We start from the raw sequence: 22963 nt of genomic DNA, 5'->3' as shown, positions 1-22963 counted from the left end.
CAAGAACCAATAAAGAAAAAACAATGTTGGGTCATTAGTAACTAGCTAATTTAGAATTTAACAGCTTCCAGAAGATTAAAGTACAGAAACAGAAAAAAAAATCTAAAAGGCTCAATAATTCTGTGTTCTAACATAGAACCAAATATGTTTACCGGGGGAGTACAGTGATGGAGAATTTAAAAATCCCATTATATAGGAAATAGCATGGGAAAAGGGATAAGAATATAAGGAGGCAAGATATATTTTTTGACTTAAAAAGTAAAAATCCTCAGAAAGTTTAGAACCTGTGCAATGTAACCTTGCAAAATATCATTGCAAGTTGTCATTACATTGTGCTCAGCAAATTCCCAGTATCAGGGACAACAGTGGCAATAATGTCAATCACAGCTTCCCTTCAAACTCCCAGCTGAAGCTTGAACACACTGTCCTGTGATTGCTCCCAGAGCAATTCTCCAAAATGCCTGAAGTGCAGAGAACTGTCTATGTATGTCTGAACTTTCTAGCATCAAATCAGCACTCCAATTAGGACCACATCTGAAATCACAGCTTGTCGAAGCACCAGAATATACTGGTTATAGAAAATACTTCCAAGAACTTTTTTTTCTTTTTTTCTTTTTTTTTTTTTCAGCACAGGCCTGACTATGGTGCAAAATTACATGGGAGTAACTTAAGCACTTAGAAGCATTATTAATTCTTCCTGGTGAGATTGAAGTGGTAACTTTGCAGACTAATAAAAAGTAAGTTCTACAGGAGTAACTAGGTTTTTGGAGGGACAAACTCTCAACAAGAGAAAAAGTGGTGTCTGATAAGTCATTAGGCAAGTGGGTATAGTTCCCAGCAAGCATTCTCAATATGTTTTTCCATACAAAATTGCAGTAAATTTGAAGAGGTGCTTGCCTATTGTGATAGCAAATGTGTCAAAAACCACTGATCAATCATAAAGGGGCTTCTTACAAAAAAAGAAATATTCAATAGTGCCCAAAACAAATCCTTTTCTTTTTCTTTATTTTTTTTCTCCTAGGAATGGTTAAATGCAGAGAACTTCAGGAGATGATGAAGCCCTCTGAGCACCATTGCACATCTCTGCCAGGTGCTGAGCTGTCCATCACATAGTGTTGGAAGCAGAGGTTCAAGCGTTTCCTACTTGTCCCTTCCATCCAGCCCATTCTCTTTCCTTTAATCACATTTCACAAGGCACCTTTTCAAAAACTTTGCTACATATGCATCAAGGCTACACAATTTCTCTGATCTTTTGGTTCACTATCTGATACAGAATTAAGGTTAATTTTACATGACTTATTTGATTTGGGGGAACCCATGCTGAGTCTTTGTGATTACCATTTCTTTTAGGTCCCAATAAATAATCCTTTAATAATACTTTATGAAATATTGATCAAGGTTAACCTTAAGGTTATAAAATCCTTTTTATTCAGAGTTAAAAAAAAAGTTCTAGAGACTACTGAAACATCATAAAAACCCAGAATAAGAATTACCCCATGTTTAACAAGAATTTACTCCACAGGCACTATCTGTGTGTTAGAGTCGAGATTTTTTACATGGCCCTGATATTCTGAAATTCATTGTACTAAGGACATCTGTAGTTCATATTGTTCTTGAGTTTATATAACACTTAATAAATGTATATTTGCAAACATCAGCTTTTACTTGTTAAGAAAAATTATATATTTGATACTTTATGTTGTAGGAAAGGGTTTCAGCTGGATAGAAAATAGAAAATTATATAAGAGAAATAATAAAGATATACAAAACAAAAACTTGAAAATACAAAAAAAGAATTGCCATTTTGAAAATAACTTTTACAAGCATTTTATATATATACACACAAATTTAGTTGTTTGCCTAATATGCATGCCAAAATTTCTCCTTTAAGGATTCTGCTCACAATTAGTAATGTAAAAACCTCTAAATTATTCTTGAAAAATGAAACCTAAAAATGGTATTATTATAGATATTATTCTCCCATGGGAAAAATGTAATTATAGTATTTAACATCATTCCAGTTGACATACAGAAATTTTAATTTATGTCTAATTCAATTTTTAAAAATAAATAGTTAACATAGAGACAGCTGGTGGCTTGGTTTTTAAGGCAGGTAGATTTGCATGGCTGACTGCGTGAGTCCAGGACCCGGTGGGTTGAAAACACCCTGGGCAGGTATACATAAATGCCCAAAGTCTAGAAAAAAGAATGGAGAAAGGATTGTGGTTCAGCCATCCACCCTCAGGGTACTTTATCATTCTCCTTCTCTCTCTCTTTCTTTCTTTCTCTCTCTCTCTGATGAGAGCACACACTCTAGAACAAATTAAAAAATAAAAATTTACATACATAAAAGGTAAAACTAGACCTTTTTATACTTAATGAGTTTTTTCCATTCATTCATTTAGCAAGTATTTATTGAACAACTACTCTGTGCCAAAAGCCACTTTAAGCTCTTGTAATACAATAGTGAAACATGCAGGACATTGCAAAAGGGCAGAAACATGTCTTCTTGCAGATTTCAACTCTTCTTAGCAATATAAATATTTGTTGGATATGGTGGAATACTGCTTACTACAAATAAAGGAATTCAATTAAATGACTACAGAATGATCATACTAAGCTATCCATACAAGCTACTTATTTTTCAACAGGTATTTTTTTCATGAGACATAATTTGCCCATCAGCTTATGAAGCAGTATATATAAAATACATAATAACAATATAAATATTTAGCATGTATTGAGTGCTTGTCATCTGCCAGGCACTAGGCTAGGAATCTCACCAGCATATATTTTTTTTTCTTTTTTCGGAGTTTTTAGCTATAGAGCGTGTGTGCTCGCCAGAGAGACAGAGAGACAGAAAGCGAGAAATGATCCCCCAGGGGGGGATGGCCATGCCGCAATTCCTTCTCCTCCAGTCTCCTCTTGGGATATTGGACACGCTCACACATGTATGCACGCACATGTGCCTGATGTGAGTTTAAGCCACCAGGTCTGGGATTCGAACCACGGTCGCCTACATGGGAGTCCAGCGATATAGCCATTATGCTAACTGCTAGTCCCCATATTTTATTTCTTTTAAAAATTCTTATTTAATTATATTTCTTATTATTTTTAAAATTTTCTATAGGGCTCATGCACTAGCCAGAGAAAGACAGAGAGAGAGGAAGAGACGGGTCATGTGAGAAAGCAAGCCACTCAGTCTGGGACTAAAACCACAGTTGGACATGTGGGAATCCAGCACCTTAACTACCTCACCACCTGCTGGCTCCTATAATTTCACTTAATTTTCACAACACCCTGGTATGGTTAGACCTGTTAGAATATTATCCGACGGGAAACTAAAGCTCATCTAACAGCTTGTAAATGACTAAGCCAAGCCTTGAAGCCAGGTGTCTTGAGTCCATAGTCCTTCAAGTAAACTGTTGTATAACATCAGACATAGTTATTGCTATGTTATAAATTCTTTTTTTTTTTTTTATTTTAGTGGCTTTTGTCTTAGGGGGAGTGCCCTCACCAGAGAGAGAGACAGACAGACACAGTGAGAGGGACGTGAGAAATTATTCTCCAAGGGGATGGCCCTCCACAACCCCTTCTCTTCCATTTTTCTCCTGGGATCTTGGTCATGCATGCACATGCACCCAACGTGAGTTTCAAGCCACCAGGTCTGAGACTCAAACTGTGGTTGACCATGTGGGAGTCCAGTGACATAACCGCTACACCATATGCTGAGTCTGTAAGTTCTTTTTTAAATTCATTTTTATTACTAGATAAATCCTACATTACAAAAACAAAGTCAGTGTGCTAGGTAAGTATTCAATCACACTACCACAATACCCTCCCATGATAAAGGAAAGATTATGTGGTCTACTTCTGGATTCAAAAGGATTATAGTTGTATACTTAAGAAAGAAAGGTGGCACTGCAGTTAGGGCTGTTCATTAGATTCATTTCTCTTGAACAAAAATTTATTTAATACCTTATGAATAAACTGCATTGCACATATAGGTAAAAAATAACTATTTTTTGGACTAACTTGAAATATTACTCAAGGCACAAAACAGCTTACGCCGTCTTTTAGCAGAGTTTCTAAATTCTTCCTAGTTGTTTATATATGCGGACGCTTTTACTTAGGGCAATGAATATTATTCAAAGTTTCACTACCATTAGTCCTAAATGCTTCCATTTTTGCCACTACCCTAACACAGCAGACGATGTTCACAAGTGCGGCCACCAGATGGCACTAGCCTTTTTCTTTTTTGAAGAGAGAATTTTAAATGCAGAATTCAGTGACTACAGCATCACTAAAGGTAAGGGGACAGAGCAAGATGGAAATTAAACAACTTTTCTAGGCAACAAAAAAAAGAGAAATATTTTTATTATTACTTTTTTTTCGTTTTTGGAATTGTTTTAAATGACCTGTTTTCAGACCTGTCAAAAGCATTTCATTTCACCTGAGATAAAATTTTCATGCACTAGCCAGAGAGAGACAGAAAGAGAGGAAGAGCGGGGTAAAGTAAGAAAGCAAGCCACGCAGTCTGGGACTAAAGCCACTGCTGGCCGTGTGGGAGACCAGCACCTTAACTACCACATTTCGCTCATTTGACTTGAGAGAAAATCCTTTATGATCTAGATCTTCACTATGCTGAGACCTCACTTCTTACCGCTTCCTTGCCATTTCTCACACTGCTTCTTCTAGTGTTCCTTGATCTTTGGGGCATTTGCTTCTCCTTTTCCGTTTGCATGGCACCTTCTTAGGTGATGTGTGCTTAGCTCTGCATGCAAGTCTCTGCTGAGAGGGGTCTCCTCAGACCACCTTGCAAAAAAAATAGCACCTTCCTTAGGCTCTGTCTCCTTGCCCTCATCATTCTCATAGCACTTGTCATTTCTAGGGGTTATATTATATACCCTTTATTGTCTGTCTCTTTCACTAGCTTGTGGAGAGTTACAAAACAAGGACTGTGTCTTATCACCTTTATTTTTTAACACCCAGTCTTATGTTAGGACTTAGTGAGTAAACAAATGAATGAATGAATGAGCATCTAGAGAGAAGGAGAGAACTACTAAATCGTAGAAATCATTTGTCAAGAATGCGGATTTTCAGATTATCAACATCATTCTGAGTTTTGCATTTCCTTTCATGCCTGTTTTACAAGACTTATAATACGCTCTCTTTACATTTGAAATTTTCTAAATTTGTGAAGCACGCTATATGTACTTTTCAGATTCAGATTCAGATATTCTTGGCTTATGTAAATAAAATTATTTGATTTTTACAAGTTTCTTCAGAGTTTTTCCAGTCCCTATCATCAAAATCTCAGAATGCAATATGATTTTGCTTTTAGCTAACTGAGCTAGGAATGGCTTTCAATGTTCCGGCCCAAGGATTCAAATTATTCTTTATATTCTAATGCATGAAGATTGAGAACCATGTATATAAATAACATTGTATGAGAGGTTATTTTCGTGATTGTTTTGAAGATCAGAAATATGGTCATAGGAGCTCTTTTAATGTCTATATAAAGCAGAATCAAAAAGGTCAACCAATGAGAAGAAAGAAGAATTTTTTTCTTCATTCCCCCATGTATCTTTGCCCTTTTGTACTGTAAATTGCATGGGCTGGCATTTAAATGCACAATGTCAAAGGGAAAGCACTTGCATTCAACCTGTGCAAGAGATAGCTGGCAAGGGGCAGAAAGAGAAAAATATTGCCCTACACCTACAATGGCCAAGCTGCCAATTGTACATACCACTTCCCTGGTTTCTCATAGCACGCATTTTCCTTGTGGACAAAGAAGTAGCCAAAGGAATACTTTTTTGTTCTCCAATAGAGCAATAGCTATATTTCACATCTGAGACCAATAACCCCTCTTGGCTGTCTTTTTTTAAGCAAAGACACCAGGGCTGATGATTTGAACCAGTTCAGACCTTAGATCATATTTGCAATAGCAGCTATTTTTGTCCAAGGCTAATTCCACGTTATGCTGATTTGGCTCTCACAAGTAAAATTAGTCATCCAGGACTAGGTAGGTGTAATGCACAAATAGGAGTGGGATTTAGACACTAATAAGGACATGTTATAATAATTTCAATCAGAGGCAGCTTGTCATAATGGGTAGGGTAAATGTGACAGTTATTTCCCTGGCTTAGAAATACAAGCCAGCTGGCAAGGAGGAGTGGCTGTTTGCACTATTGTCCTCCAACAACTAAGTAGGAAAGAGACTGAAAAAATCAGTTTGTGCTCACACTGTCAAATGTCTTCAGCTGTTGTTTCACGTGTGTGTGTGTGTGTGTGTGTGTGTGTGTGTGTTTGAGAGAGAGCGAGTCTGTGTGTATTAAACCAAGCAGCTGATAGACAAGTTATTTAATTAAGAAGCTGCTAAAATCAATCATAACTTTTTTAAAAAAAATTGTTTGAGCATCATCTACCCAATTTTCCAGTCTTTTTTTCCCTCTGTCTCAATATCAGCAATGAAATGACACATGACATACTTCCATCACAAACACTGGCACTTTCAAAGCAGTTACTGTCAAAGAGAACAAACACCTTTTCACTCATCTCCAACTCCCATGGAGTTGACTATGGGAGTCTCAGCATCTAGTAGTGTTTGGCAGTCTACTCTTGCAAGGTACTTCTCTCCCCACATCCAGCCTTCAACCTCAATGCAAAGCCTCTGACTATTCTGATCCCTTTGCTAGTAAGGGGGGGGGGGAATGGAAGCCTAGAACAATGAGAGACTTGCTCAAGGGTGTACAACCAGTGGCAGGATTAGACCCTCTGTTCAGGTTCCTTAGTATTAGCATAATGTGGTTTCTTTGTTCATGACTTCTTCTTTCATGGCCCCGGTGAGTGTTTTGCTTACCTGATAGCACAAAAATCACCTGATCACCCATAACTTTTTTAAAATGCAGCTCTTTGCAGGAATCTGTTTAGTAATTATACTCAGAGCGGGTAACCAGGCTGTAGAGGAACTACATGGTTAGAAACCTACGAGATATTTGTGTATGAAAGAGCATGTGGAAGAATTGGGGAAATGATACTGGAGAGGCAGGGATAAAATAACAAACATTGTTAGTCTATGCTGCAATTTTTGTAATTTCTCTAAAGGTGTTTAGAAGCTATTGATGGTTTTGAGTGGAAAGATCTGCATTTTAGAAAATTTTCTAGAAGCAGTGTCCAAGATAAATTAGGGGTGTAGTTAGTAAGCTGCAATGCAGGGCAACTGATTAGGAGATTTTACTGTGTTCCCTCCAAATTCATTTGTTGGGACTCAAACGTATCATGAGGTATTAAAAGGAGACTTAATCTCATGATGATACTGAAAAGTGGGAACTTTGGGAAGTAATTAGGCATCAGGGTGGAGTGGCCATTATTGAATGCCAGTGGGGTTTACATAAGAGAAAATGAAATACACACTCACTCAGACATGCTCCACTCTGCTCTGTGCATGTTCCTGCTTTCTGCCAGGTTGTAATCAAACAAGAAGACTCTCACCAGATGCAGACACTTTTTAGACTTCTCAGCCTCCACAATAAACCCCATTCTTTTCCATTTAAATAGATAAATACATACATAAATGCAGCACTTCAGTCCCGATACCAAGCCAACTGAAACGCAATCTGTGAAGAGCACTGTACATTTCTAAATCTCTACAGACACAAACTTTAAAGAGTCCCCTACACAAGGCACAGTCATCTATATTAAGCGTCTTTGAGAAAAAAAAAAGAGTGTGGTTAATAATCATACCAGTATAACAGTTACAAATTGGTGAATGTGTCACCTTGACCTTGGGTGATCCCGGAGCACCCCTTGCCTCCAAGTTGCTGATAATAACTAAAGCATTCACCCAGGTTTTGAAGTCTAAAAGAACAGAGATCAGGTCCTAATTCCTTCCTGTAAATGAGCAGGAATTTTTACTCTGGAAGGCAAATAAACATGTGATCTGATTGCTCTTCTGTGAAATGCAGGTTATAATTTTCATCAGTTTATCTTCAATGCCTGAGTGATTGAAACATTGTAAATAGAAATGAATGTTGACATGAATGGTCAAACCTCATTTAAAGGGAAACTCTGAAATTTTACAGAAATAATGTAAGCAAAACCCTTAGAAGATAATATGGAGACAGCCAACGTTAGTTCTTGTCTTCTTAAGGATCTTACAGTCAAAATCACAATGATCTCAAGTGTCTGAATTACTATCTCTGATAGTAAATGATTTTTTAGATAAAAATCATTTGCAAAACTGATTTTATAGTTGTAAGAAAACACATTTTCCGTAAAGTCCAGAACTGAGTCTCCTGTTGTGTAACCATGGCAAAGATGGCCGCTCAAGTACGAGCCTGCTTTCAAGTGTTCTTTCTGGTTCCTCTGTTTTACTGGAAGTGATGTGGCGACTTTTTAACAGCAAAACTGTCTATTATTCTCTCAAAACAATTAACACAAAAACTTCTGAATTCAGTGAAGGTCAGAGGATTAATAGGTTTTTATCTGCAATGTGTTTGAAAAGCTAATTAAGACTCCACAAATAACGGAGGAGACTGAGAATACAATATTTAGTTTTTCCCTATATGACCACAGTGAGCAAAAGTGAATAGAGGAAGACAAAGTGAATGCGGACACTTCTGAGACAGGAGGAAAATTCTTTTTAAAGGAAATAAAATCCATCTCCTGTGATGGAAGGTGCTTTCTTTATAGGTTCAAGGAACGTATTATATTCAGCATCAGCTTCATACTGGCATTATGTTAGGTGCTAGCAACTCAGTGTGGAACAAAACAGAATGGTTTTGCTTCCTTTCCATTTCATTAGCCTAGAGACAACCTAATTAACAAAGAAGCCACATTAAAAATTAATACAAAATGTTAATTGCGGTTAACAAATGAGAAAAGGGAAGTGTTCTTTGGGTTCTCCAAAATATTATTTAATAATATTGTCTTAACTGGAAAATTTAAATGCTGACATGAAAACAAATGTGTTTTAAAAGTCATTATGACAAGAAGATAATCCATTTCCTTCTGATCTTCATGTTTTACTAATCATATTTTTCTTCTAGTTAAGAAGAAACAGCAGAAATCTCAAAATTCTCTGAGAAATTTTATCTGCTAAAAACACATCTAAATAAATATTAATCCGTGTTTTCTTTCCCTTCCTCTGAACCTGGGTTAATTTTCTCTACATATGGCATGGCCACCACCACCCAATATACTGCATTAAGTCTAGCCCTCCTTACCTTTCACCAAACTGTTTTAGTAGCTTTAGAATCTGTAATATTTATTAAAATGGCTTTCCAGTTAATATTTCTCTTGTTCTTTTTCCCCTGGCAAAGATATTGGCAGATTAATGTTTTTTAAAGTATAGATATGCTCCCATCAAATCTTTGCCTCTTCAGTGTATCTTCAGCGGCTCCTTGTTACCTGCCAATGAAGTGTAATTACACAGATGTGGCCTCAGGGAGAAGTGCATCAGTTACATTTCCTATTAGGACCTGGTTCTCAAATTCATTTCTCACTTTTACAAGACTTTTCTCTAAGCTCTTTCTACCTAATCTCTTTTGTCATTCTGAGGGAAACTCAGCTACAAGAGTGAGCCTTGTAGAGACCTTCCTGAGTATGCAGGGCACACACATGCCCATAACCCAGGGCTGACTGAAGCTGGTGATGGACTATGGTGTTAAATCTGTACCATTGGTACTATCTTTCTCTCTGTCTCTCGGAATTAAGGAAGACATAAATGAAGTAAATTTTAAAATACAGTTTAAAAAAAAGGGAGGGAGGAAAAAAAGTAAAGAAAAGAAATTCCCAGGGAATTTTATTTATTTGTTTTGCTAGAAAGCATGCGCACTCACCAGAGAGAGACAGAGAGACGAATAGAGAGAAGGAAGCATCCTTCATGGAGAGTGATCACACCATTTTCCCTTCTCCTCCATCTGTTCCTCCTTTGGGCATGGGCACGTACATGCATAGGACCAGCATGTTCCTCAAGCTGGTGGGTCAGGGACTTGGACCACAAGGTTGGCCATGTGGGTTCCAGCTGTCTTAACCACCAGACCATGAAGCCAATCTTCTTAGGGAATTTTAAATTACATTGCTTACTTTTCCTTGGCATTCAGTATTTAAAAAGTTTGTAAGTCTGAAGATTACAGAACTAATCGCACTACAAGGTACAGAGGATTTACAACTAAGCAGGGGAGCTGATAAAAGACAGGAAAAGAGAAATCAATGGAGAAAGAGCCATAATAACATCCTTTATAGCTCTGAATCCAACATTCCTCCTGTTGGACTTCCAAGTAGGAATTCATCTAATGTATTTTTTTTTATTATCATTATTTTTAACTTTTATTTATTTATTCATTTATTTTAATTTGACCAGAGAGGGACAGTGTGTGTGTGTGTGTGTGTGTGTGTGTGTGTGTGTGTGTGAGAGAGAGAGAGAGAGAGAGAGAGAGAGAGAGAGAGGGAAAGCAAGAAAGCAAGCTGCCAGGTTCACGACTTAAACTACAGTTGGCTATATGAGATCCCAGCACTCTTATCCACCAAACCACCTGCTAGCCCCCATGTAATGTATTTTAAAAAACTAATGTGAACTGAATTTATCACAATGAATCAGACTCCATATTTTCCCCCAAAATAGTGGGGATTCCAAATATTTTACAAATAATTGCATGAAATTATTATTGCTCACAGCTTACAAAAAGGCAATTTAAAGAGTAATTACTCTTAATAAAGAATAATGTAGGGTAAAATAATTGAATAAAATTGTGCAAGTTTATTTAACAAGACTCGAGCTTAACAAAAGAAATATTTGATATCTTAAATACTTACTACCTAAGGTTAAGTTCTAGATTATAATATCTTTTGTTTATCTGCTATTTATCTTAATGACAATTATCAAGAATTATAAAACCTCCTGGATGTACAATAGGTACAGATTATAATAGATAGGTGTTTTCGAGGAGCTATTAGTAAGAAAAACAAAAAAGTGTAACAGGAATAATTCAGGTAACACAAAAGATAGTGGGTTCTTTCTAACTATAATTATCAGTAAAGCTAATAAATATAACAGCATTATAGGATGCTATGTTATGAACAATTTGTCTTAGGCTGTCTCAATGCATGTATTAATAGTTTGGAGAGATAAACAAATTGTTAACTTTATACTCATCTATAAAATCTCATCGTTTCACATTTAAAGTAAAAAACAAAAGCAAATTTAATCTCTGAATAAAATTAAAAGAGTCATTTAAATTTTGTTTTTATTTTATTTATAGAATGAAAGAAATGAGTTACTCCTGCTTTTAATTGTAAATGCTTTTTAATTAGATTAACATGATATTTTTTTGGCAAGGAAGTGCTAAATTGAGAAACACATTTTCTTTTCTAAATTTGATTACGTGTGTGTGTGTATGTGTGTGTGTGTTCACTTCCTGAAGCAGGCTACCGAATAATAAGCATCTTGAACCAACATCAGAGAAGAAATTTCCTCTTATGAGAAGTCATTCAGCAGAACCAGCAGGTGGCGTGGGGGTTAAGGGCACTGGACTCCCCACAGTGCAGACTGCAGTTCAAGTCATGGACTTGGAGGCTTGCTTTCTCACTTTCTCTTTCTCTCTCTGTCCCTCTCTGGTCAAATAAATAAATAAAGTTAAATAAAAATAATTCTTAAGAAAAAAAAAAGGAGTCATGCAGCAAAGTGAAGCCCATCGGATATAAATTCCTTGATATAATTTGTTACCTGTTTCCTATTATTCAATAGTTTTAAGTTGCTGTAACTATTCTAAAGCAGTATGTTGATTTATTTGGAAGTTTCAAGATCCAAACATAAATTAACTTAAAGGAATTAATTAAATCATGCAATATAAAGGCAAGTGGTTAGGGTAACGGCGGTTTCTAGGGAATTGCTGGAGATTAGGCTTGAGATAGCTTTAAATTGTACCTTAGTTTCTTGTGTGTGTATTTGTTTTCTTATGTGTCAGCTTTGCTTCAGGAATAGCAGTCACCACAAGAGTGTAAACAAGACCAATAGCACCCAATTTCAACACCTAAGCCAAGAGGCCATCTTCCTTTTGTCTTCTTTTAAAAGTCTACAGACAAGACTCTGGCCCAGCCAGGTCACGTACACACACCTGCTGGCAGAATGTAGTTGCAGCAATGGTGGTGACTAAGAACTCCAGTTGAGCTGCACTGTTGGCAGTTAAAGGAAGACCCATTCACCACACCAGCAGAATGAGAAGAAAAAGAGAAGTGCCAGGGTGAAAAATTAAAATAGTCTGCTGCCGATTTCTGGGGCTTCAGTTCTTCATCCATCATGTTCATATACTCCATATATATGGGTTTACATATAGAAACTTGATGCCTGATATCACCACTGCATTTAACAGAGTGAAAATTGTTTTACAGCCTGCGGTCTTTAACCTCTGCCTACCTAACTTCTCTTTTTCATTCGCAGTTGGTTATTCTGACCTATTTCTTTCATGCTGCCATTCATACATTCAAGCCTTCTTACCAAGACCGAATCCTTTCATAGAGACCATTTATAACAAAGTTGAAATTGTAACTTTTTTCTTATGCAATATATTTTTACAGACTCTCTATAAATAAGAAAAAAATAACTCACACATTAATTAGCTTTCTGTCTGTGTTTTTTTAAAACACTTTCTAGTTAAAAAGCTCACATATTGATTGTACCTGTCATTTTGATAGAATTTGAGCAAAGCCAAAATTCAGTCAAAACAGCAAATTAAAACTTGCACATACTCATGAGATTCAAATGCTGGAACTGTAGATTCTACTGGAAATGGGAGAAAATTATTCAAATAATAAATGGCAATGCTGTGTGTAAGAACCTCAGTTCATGGCTTGTCTGCATAAGGAACACTGCTGAGGTGTTAACTTCGGCCATCAGTTCAGGAATAGCTTTGTCTGTTACTACAGAGACTTTAGCTGAGGGCCACGAAGCCTTTGGAAAGGTGGAAATTGGGGAAGCTGGAAACTCTGTCAGCCTTGGTGTCTGAGTGAATAGAGCAAATTTCAACATGCAGCATGAATAAGAAATAAACATTGGTTTCTTTTTTGAAATTTGGAAAATTTTCAAGGTTTTCCTTATTGTTGTTATATACTGACCTTGCCTTTAGAGGCAAGAGATGATAGTGTCTGAGCTATGGTGGTTCTTTTTTTTTTTTTTTTTGAGAGATTTTCACTGTAGGGCGCGTGTGCTCGCCAGACAGACAGAGAGAGACATAGAGACAGAAAGCGAGAAATCACCCCCCCAGGGGGGATGGTCACGCCGCATTCCCTTCTCCTCCATTCTCCTCTCGGGATCTTGGGCACGCACGCACACATGCCCGGCGTGAGTTTTAAGCCACCGGGTCCGGGATACGAACCGCGGTCGACTACTTGGGAGTCCAGTGACATAGCCATTACGCTAACTGCTGGTTTCCGAGCTATGGTGGTTCTTAAAGGTAGTAAGAATAAGTCAGCTATTTAACCTATTTCAGTCCAGTGACATAAAGGGTCTTTTTTTTTTTTCAGTTTCTTTTCTTTGTTCATGATAGAGAGAGAGAGAGAGAGAGAGAGTGTGTGTGTGTGTGTGTGTGTGTGTGTGCGTGCATATGCTTGCAAGAGAGAGGAAGAGGCATCTTCTACAGAGAAGCCATTATGAGATTTTTCCCCCCCCATTCCTGTAGCTTGTTGAATTTTGGACACTCACCCACATGCCTGGTGTGTCTCAGGCTGACTAGGCCAGGAATTCAAATCACAGTCACCAAGTGGGCTCCAGCTTCCTTTGAGTAGTACATTATTTCTGCTCCACAGAGTCAGAACAGGTGACAAGATTTAACAGTGGATTAAGGAGAATCAAGAATGACTAGACAGATTTAAGCCTAAGAAAATTAAAGTTGCGATAATTTATTGATAAGAGGAGAAGTGAATATAGGAGATATATTCAGGTGCATGTGAAGATTTGAGAGTTTCAAAAATTATATTAACTTTGAATGTCTAATAAATATTTCAATGGAGGTGGTGAAAAAGCTACTGAATACCTGAATGTGGAATTCAAGGAGATAGAGCTTGAAACTTACATTTAGGAGAGAATATAAAAAACGTGGGACTGGGGACAGCAGATGGTGCAGTGGGTAAGGCATTGTTGGACTTCCACATGGCAACTGTGTTTTAACTCCCAGACTTGGTGGCTCGAAACTCGTAGCGGACACAAATGCATGCATGCCAAAAATCCTCAGAGGAGAATGGAGGAGGAGGTATTGCAGCATGGCCATCACCCCAGGGGATGAGTTCTTTCTCTCCCATGCCTCTGTCTGCAGCAAGTACATGCACACTACAACAAAAATTTCTCTCTCTTAAAAAAAAAAAAAAAAAAACGAAAAAAAAAGGAAAAAAAAAAAAACCAAAAAAAAATAATCGAGGGTTGAACCTGGGCGGTGGGAAGACTTACAGGGATTTCTCTCCCTTAAAAAAAAAAAAAAAAAAACGGAAAAAAAAGGAAAAAAAAAAAAAGCCATGAAACTATATGAGAGGTCACCAAAGAAGTGAATGCAGAGAAAGAGAAAAGACATAGAATTGAGCCCCAAGGTGTTTCCAATTTTAGATCTCAGGAAGAAAGAAAGGAAAGTAGCAAAAGAAACAGAGAGAGAATGACCAGAGATATTAAAGGAAAGAATATTATCTAAAAGACTGAATGAAGAAACTGTCAGATGCTCTTGAGACTTGAGAATTCTCATTTGGATTCGGTAATGTGAAGAACTGCCAAGAATTGTCATGGGGATGAAAGCCCGAGTACTGTGAGTACATGACAGACTGGAGGAGAATGCAGACAACTCTTGTGAAGAATTTAGCTCTAAAAAGGATCTGAGAAACAAGGCAGTGTTCTGACAGGGATGTGCTGTCAACAGCAGGACATTAAAATACATATGAGATAGCATATTGTATGCTTCTAGGAAAGACCAATAGAAGTCAGAGTTTGAATTTGCAGAGGAAGGAACTGCTAGAGCGATGCTCTAGAGTTGGCAGATGGGTTGGTGTATTACAAGTGGGAGGATCTTCCTGTAAGTATGAACATTCTAACTATTGCATTGCCTTGCCACAAGGCAGAGAGTGCAAGGAGATGGCTGAAGTATGTTAATGGATTTGATGTGAGAGTGTATGAGAACTCTCTTCTATGGGTAGAGTTTGGGAGCAAGGTAATCAGCTGATAGAGAAAAAGGGTGAAAAGGTGAAAGAGGGTTGCAAAAAAGAGGAACAGTTTGGAGACAGTAGTCTCAGAAAGGAGAGAGTGAACTATTAGGATTCAATTCTGGAAAGATAATATAGGCCAGGCGGCACCATTTCTAAAGCCTCTCAGCATTTACTGCACAAGTGACCACTGGGACCTTGCTATATCTGACACACAGTGGAGCAACAATGAGTGTAAATCCTTCAGAATGCTGGTCTGTATACTCTGGTCTTTCATGGAGAAGAGGATCCATGTATTACACTATAATCTCTTGATAGATTTGTTTACATATTTAATTCCATGATGTATTTTCTTTTGATTTGGATAGCTTGAATATGTACCCACCTCTCCATCAGCATAGTATCTTTCAGGATAATTTCTTTTATTGTGCCTCTGTTTCTGATATATTTTAACATTAATTCTTAATGTATTCATTTTGAAAATGTTTATTTCTTCTGGGGCTAGCAGGAGGCATGGAGTTTAAGGCAGTGGATCCCACATGACCAACCCCATAATTCAAGTTCCAGATCTGGCAGCCTGAAAATCATGCCAGGTGTGTGTGCGTGTGTGCCCAGAATCCCAAGAGGAGAATGGAGGAGAAGGAATTGTGGTGTGGCCATCAACCCTGGCAATCACTTTCCATTTCTTTATCTCTCTCTCTCTATCTCTCTCTGCCTCTCTTTAGAGAGTGCATACACATACACACTATGACAAAAAAAAAAACTTTAAAAAATTATTTCTTCCATGAGCAAAAGAGAGAGAGAGAAAAAGAGAGAGAGAACTCTGAATGGGTTCCTCATGCCACAATCTACCCCACCTTCAGTCAACTCTGGATCATGAACATGTGTGTGCACTGAACATACCTAGGGAAATCTCTAGGCATTAATCCAGAACCTTCTCATTTGAGTCGGCCTTGCAAAACATTGCATTACCACTATGTCACTATCCAGCCTCTATACTTTGGACTTTGTATCCTAAGATTAACATAGCTAACAAGACATGGGGCAAGACTTACATAATTGCTACAGGTTTTACTCACACACACACTCAAAAGACTGTTCTTCATTACTCCTATGTTCCTCCAAGCATCCCTCAATTACCTGTAGTAGACAAATTTCCTAAAAACTAATTTAGATTCTTGTATGTCTAGTCTAGAAGGTTTTGCTGTTTGGAGTTTTGTTCTCTTGTCTTTTCAATCAGAACTAATTATTAAAAGTTCCCTCTCCCTTAAGCTTATTGTCATGGGATTTTCCTTCTAAGATGTCTCAAAATAATTCTTTGCCTTGAGGACAATTAATTCTTATTCATAAATGTAATATATTTGTTTCCTTTTCATAATATCCTTGGCTTATTGAGACATCACTGAAACACTAATCTCTGATTACATTCATTATAATGTTTTGTGTTGGAGTAGACAGTCAAGAAGGTGTGAATTCAGATTATATACAGTGATCATTTACTACAACCTCACTTCCTAGAATCCATTCTTAACCACATTTTTATAAAAATAAGTAAATAAAAATATAAAATAAAATTTAAGAAGCTTACTAGAAAAAAAACAGATAAATGGCCAAGTTTGAGATAAAAATAATAGCAATAAACCTCATTTTAATAATTAAATAATATAGTTTCATTTTGCAAAATGTTTAAACTACGAAAAAGAGAGTCTTATGCTGCCTTGAATTTAATATGTTCTTCTTTTTATCGAACTTTTATATGAAATTTAGCTCCACAAATCTGAGAGAATTATTCACTCTGACTCTGAACATTTTGAATAGTAGACTTAACTGACTCAAAAATTTTCCCTCTTTAATCTTGAATATCCACATTGCCTTTTTCTAATTTCCACCTTAGAGTCCTAATTGTTCATTCTTAGTCCTAATTCTTAGTCCTAACCTTAGGATAATACATAGCAAGTCTGTATCTAAATAACAGAGGACATCAGAGTTAGAACCATGGCTTTGACATTCTCCCTATGTCCTCATTTCCATATTTAGCATTTATATTTCTGAAATATTCTCATCTGAAACACTCTCTTCTTTTATAAAATTAAAGACCACTATCTGAGTATGATTCCAATATTGCAAAGTACAATATTTTCTTAAGTCATTTTTATGTTGTAAACATCCTTTAATATAATGAAACTATAAATCTGAATGTCTATGGGATGGCAGTAGGAAGAATTTAGATAAGTTAAAATAAGTTTTGTGTCATTGACTGGGGGAAAAAATGAAAAATTCAGAGTTCTAGTATGAGCTCTCCAAATGGAAAACCAGGTCTCTCCCTATGAGGACCATTATTCTACCAGATCTAAGTTTCCTAGACTGCAAAATAAGAACATTGATGTGAATGACTAACGTTTCTACAAAATTCTGATTTAACATATTCACTATATGTATGTGTGTATGTATATATATACACACATATATAACACATATATACATATTTTTTATATATATATATATATATTTGGAGAGGTTTTTGCTATAGGGTGCATGTGCTCGCCAAACAGACAGAGAGAGACAGAGAGACAGAAAGCGAGAAATCACCCACACAGGGGGAATGGCCATGCCGCAATTCCTTCTCCTCCATTCTCCTCTTGGGATCTTGGGCACGCACGCACATGAGCCTGGCATGAGTTTAAGCCACCGGGTCTGGGATTCAAACCATGGTCGACTACATGGGAGTCCGGCAACATAGCCATTATGGTAACTGCTGGTTCCAACAACAAATTATTTTTAAAATGTAGGTGAAAAATGCTTATTATGAAAAAAATCTATAAATGAATTTCAAAAAATGGTTGTACCAAAATAGATTCATATTTAAGTTCAATTTTTCCCTGAAATTGTTGACGTCCCCCAGGGTTGTTTGTTTTCTTACCTATTTTCTAAGGTCATTAGAGACACATATCATGTTTTTAACACTGTCGTATCCCCAATATTAAACGGATTTTCCCGCATATATTATGGACTTATTAACCATTTGATAAGCAAGTGAATGATTGAAAGCATAATTTCTACAAGAAAAACTAGAATCAGACCTATACTATATCTTCTGCATTCCTTTCTTCCATGCTTATAACTATCTGAAATATCATCTCAAAAAAGGCAGGCAAATTAACGGAAAAGAAGAGAAAAGATAAAGGGAAAAAAAGACACTAAAGCAATCTACCACCAGAATTTCCTAGAATTGGAAAAATGCTCTCCAGATGCAGAGGACAGTGAAGCTTTATTTGGTGACCTTCCTATTGCCTTTGCTCTGTTAAGTACCTGTGTCCATGGGAAAGACCACTGTGCCAGTCTTGGGCTTCCCACTCTATAAAGTGAGAATGATAATACTTAACCATTCAGAATTGTTAGAATGACTAACTGATAAAACAAATTTAACTTTTTTTTTTTTTATTTTTTAAATTCTCTTATGGGACCAGCAGTTGGCATAGTGGCTATGTCGCTGGACTCCCATGTGGTCGACTGCAGTTCAAGTCCTGGACCTGGTGGCTTAAACTCACACCAGGCACATGTATGTGTGTGCCCAAGATCCCGAGAGGAGAATGGAGAAGAAGGAATTGTGGTGTGGCCATTCTCCCTGGGTGGGGGTGATTTGTCACTTTCTATCTCTCTGTCTCTCTCTTTTTGGTAAGCACACATGCTCTGTAACAAAAACCTCCCCCAAAACAAAACAAAACAAAATTCTCTTGATAAAATAAATATTGGCAGAATTTGTTATGTCATCTGAAAAATTTGTCTTTGATTTCCTTTAAAAAGTTGAAATAGAAGGAAATATCACTTTTTTTAAGTTTTACTCTAAAAATTGTATAGACATTTAAATATATAACAAAATTTGAATGAATATTTGGCTATTAGAGATTAGGCATCTATATATTATTTTAAGATTTTAAAATATATTTATTTTAATTTAATCAGAGAGAGACAGAGTGAGAGAGAGGGGCGGGGGAATTGAGAAAGCAAGCCACCAGGTTCGGGACTAGAACAACAGTCAGCCATGTGGGAGTCTAGCACCTTTAACCACCATGTTACCTTCTGGCCCTAGGCATCTATATTTTTCAATTGTCTTTCAGATCACAAGAAAGACTCAGGTCACATTATTTCCTGACAACTTGATCAAAATCTTCCCATATTTTCATATAGAGATCATTTTAAAAAAATAAAACTTGTTTTTAATTTGACACCTTTTTTGCTATATCACTCTATTCTTTCTTTGAAAATTAAATTTGTGATATTTGCAAGAAAGAAAGATAAAAACCATATGATCAATGCAGAAAAAGTATTTGACAAAATACAACATCTCTTTATGGTTAAGACTCTCAGCAAAATCAGCATAGAAGAATCTTTTCTCAGCATAATAAAAGCCATCTGTGAAAAACTTTCAGCTAACATGCTGAATGGGGAAAAGCTTTCAGCTTTCAGCTTTTCCAGTAAAAACTGGAAGAAGACAAGGTTGTCCATTCTGTCCACTCCTTTTCAATATAATACTGGAAGTCCTAGCCAATGCAATTAGACAAGAGAATGAAATAAAAGGCATTCAAATAGGAAAAGAAGTGTTGAAATTATCTCTATTTGCAGATGACATGATTGTATACAGAGAAGACCTAAATGTATTCATGAAAAAACTTCTAAAAGTAACAAATGCAGATAGTGAAGTGGCAGGATACAAAATCAACTTACAAAAATCTATAGCATTTTTATTTACAAACAGCAAGCAGACAGAGGCAGAACTGAAGAAAGTAATTCCATTTACCATAGCCACAAAAGAGATAATATACCTGGGAATAAATCTAACCAAGTTAGTCAAAGACCTCTATAAGAAAAACTATAAAAATCTTTTTTTTTTTGAGTTTTTTTTCACTATAGGGCACGTGCGCTCGCCAGACAGAGAGAGTCAGAGAGACAGAAAGTGAGAAATCACCCCCCAGGAGGGATGGTCACGCTGCAATCCCTTCTCCATTCTCCTCTCGGGATCTTGGGCATGCATGCACACGCGCCCAGAGTGTTTTAAGCCACCGGGTCCAGGACGTGAACCACGGTCGACTACATGGGAGTCCAGCGACATAACCATTACGCTAACTGCTGGTTCCCAAAAGTCTTAAAAATAAATAGAAAATGACACAAAAATGTGGAAAGACATTCCATGTTTCTGAATTAGGAGAATTGCATAATCAAAATAGCAATTCTACCTAAATTAATCTACATGTTCAATGCAATCCCTATCAAATTACAAGAAATATTCTTCACAAATCTAAACAAGACAATTATAGAATTTGTTTGGAATCATAAAAGACCCTGTACTGCCAAACCAATCCTATGCAAGAAGAGTGGGGTGACTGGCATCTCACTCCCTGACCCCCCCAAATATTATAAAGTCATGATAATCAAAACAGCATGGTGTTGGCACAAAACAGATATGTGGACCAATGGAACAGAATAGAGACCTCAGAAATAAACCCCAAAACATACAGACAAACTGATCTTTGAAAAAGGGTACCAGTCAATCCTCTGGAAAAAGGAAAATCTCTTTAACAAATGGTGCTAGAAAAACTGGTATCCATCTGCAGAAAGATGAATCCAAACCCCTATGTCTCACCATTAAGGAATATCAACCCAAAGTGGATCAAATATCTAAACCTACTGCTAAGTGAAGCAAGCCAAGCTATAAAAGAGAGACATGGTATGTCTCCACTGAATAAATATCACCCATCCACTCTCTATGGTGGAAACTGAAATATTAGAGGACATAAAAGCATTGAAAATGGTTATACGTACTGAAGACAATGTGGGGAGAGGGTGGGAGAAGGGGGAGAGTATAAGGTAAAAAAAATAAGCAGGAAAATAGAGTGGCAAGACATTTATGAGACACAGAAATGGATTATTATCTGTTGATGATAATGTGTTTTGTATCTTCAACTGTACTGGTATGAAGTATATTTACGTTTGATGAATTCAGTTTATAAGCTAAGTGATGTATAGTCATTAAATATATAAAATAATTTAAAATTAAAATAAAGAGATGACTTTTTTTAACACTGAATTATTTTGTTTTCTTTTAATTTGTTACTAGTGCTTTATTTCCAGGTGTAAATAATTGTTAATACTGAACATTACCTCCTTTCTGAGTTTCTAACTTTATCTTCAAATCTCTTTTTAAGCCAACATTACTTTGCATCAGACCCAAACATACTTTTATATCGTACAAACCAAAAGTGAATTCAGGGAGGGTTATCTTAGAGATTTCCACAGTAGTTTATGTTAATAATTCTATCTCACTTTCTCTAAAGCAGGCTAGCTTCCATCCAGCTAATCCAGAGGTAATATCAGAGATAATGAAAGATACTATGTTAAATAACAAGTCAGAAGACTCTTACATTGTTTTATGATAAAATCTCTTACCCACAGAAGGAATGAATAAACAACTATTGTCTTACATAATTTCCATGATTACCGAACACTTGAAAATACATTCTCTTGTCTTCACAGCAATTCAAGCATGGTAAATGTTTTTAATACAGTCAAACTGCCTTCATGTGAACTAGGACTTGCAACCTAATCTATCTGGAACAACTAGTCACTTGAAAAGAAATCTATTGTTGCCGCATAATTATAGAGCCTCAGTAAGTCAAGAATGGGAATTACTAATTAGATCAGTCTTATTTGTACCAGATTTCCAATTATTTATCTGCCTAAACAATTTTTAAATCTAGCCTGTACATTAGTACAACTGCCCTAATATCACTCAAAAGCGCATGAGACGTCTGCATCTCAGAGCCTGGTATTAGCTAGCAGTCCAAAAAAACTCTGAAAGATTAGTATAGATTTGAGAGTGTCTTGGTAACGATAATCTAGTGCATTTGTCATTTCTTTGCAAATACTTATTTGCAAAAATGTAAAATTCTAATAAAAGATAACTTTCTAAAACCAAGTGCTGTTCAAATAGAATTAAAGAGATCAAATGTTAGAAAGCTCTAATCTTTCCAAAATACAAGTCTAAAGAATAGAAAAGTGCTTTTTAAAACTAAAACTTAGCATGACCATGTATGAAAGCTATCGTATATTAACTTGCACAATTATATCTGTACATATAAATATTTTAAGAAAGTTATTTTTAATAATATGTAAATGTAAAACTTTTCGTGGTCTGAAAGCTGCCACCTAAATTATCTTGAGCTCTAATAGCTAGAAAAACCTGTTACAAAAGATTTGAAAGTAAAATAGATGATATTATAATATCTAGTAGGCATAAAATTTAATGATACATTAAAAATGGTAAGCTTTTGTAAAGGATCCTTGGTAATTTCTCAATGATAAAAAAAAGATATTATATAGGGAAATCAGATACTCAAAGGCTTTAGTTTGTGCAGAATCTAATATTATTCTCCCTATACAGTAATTGAAAATATTATATAAAAACAGATATGAACGTATTCTTGAAAACAACACAAACCTTATGAACAACATACATATTTTAATGGAAAGTTCTAAAGGGATATTGTAACAATGAATGATCCTTAAAGAACATTGCTAAAATATGTTACACAAACTTACTTTAGTGTGCACAAAGGGCATTCCACATATATTTATTTCCTAAATTGAGGCTTTCAACTGAGAACATATTTATTATGGGAGTTTTAGCTTTATCACTAGAGACTCCTAATCTTATATTTGGCAAATGCATGCCTCTCTTTCTAAAGTAATCTGTTCAGTTTTGTCTTCATAACTTATTATTGAAGCA

The 22963-nt window shown here is 36.2% G+C and overlaps 1 protein-coding gene across 1 annotated transcript in view; it reads right to left on the bottom strand.

The window, feature by feature from the left end:
• The window catches only part of LOC102496066 (triadin-like), a 78324-nt gene that overhangs the window by 54734 nt on the left and 627 nt on the right, over positions 1-22963 (bottom strand). The window contains exons 2-3 of the mRNA XM_027765566.1: positions 7573-7607; positions 7421-7460 (exon numbers count right to left, since the gene is read on the bottom strand). Coding sequence (XP_027621367.1) covers positions 7421-7460; positions 7573-7607 — 75 coding nt within the window. The remainder of the gene's footprint in view (positions 1-7420; positions 7461-7572; positions 7608-22963) is intronic.

This window comes from Tupaia chinensis, unplaced genomic scaffold (genome assembly GCF_000334495.1).
Source record: "Tupaia chinensis unplaced genomic scaffold, TupChi_1.0 Scaffold138683_1, whole genome shotgun sequence".
Lineage (NCBI taxonomy): Eukaryota > Metazoa > Chordata > Mammalia > Scandentia > Tupaiidae > Tupaia > Tupaia belangeri.
The sequence above is the reverse complement of the archived record's forward strand: the minus strand, read 5'-3'. Positions and strand labels throughout refer to the sequence as shown.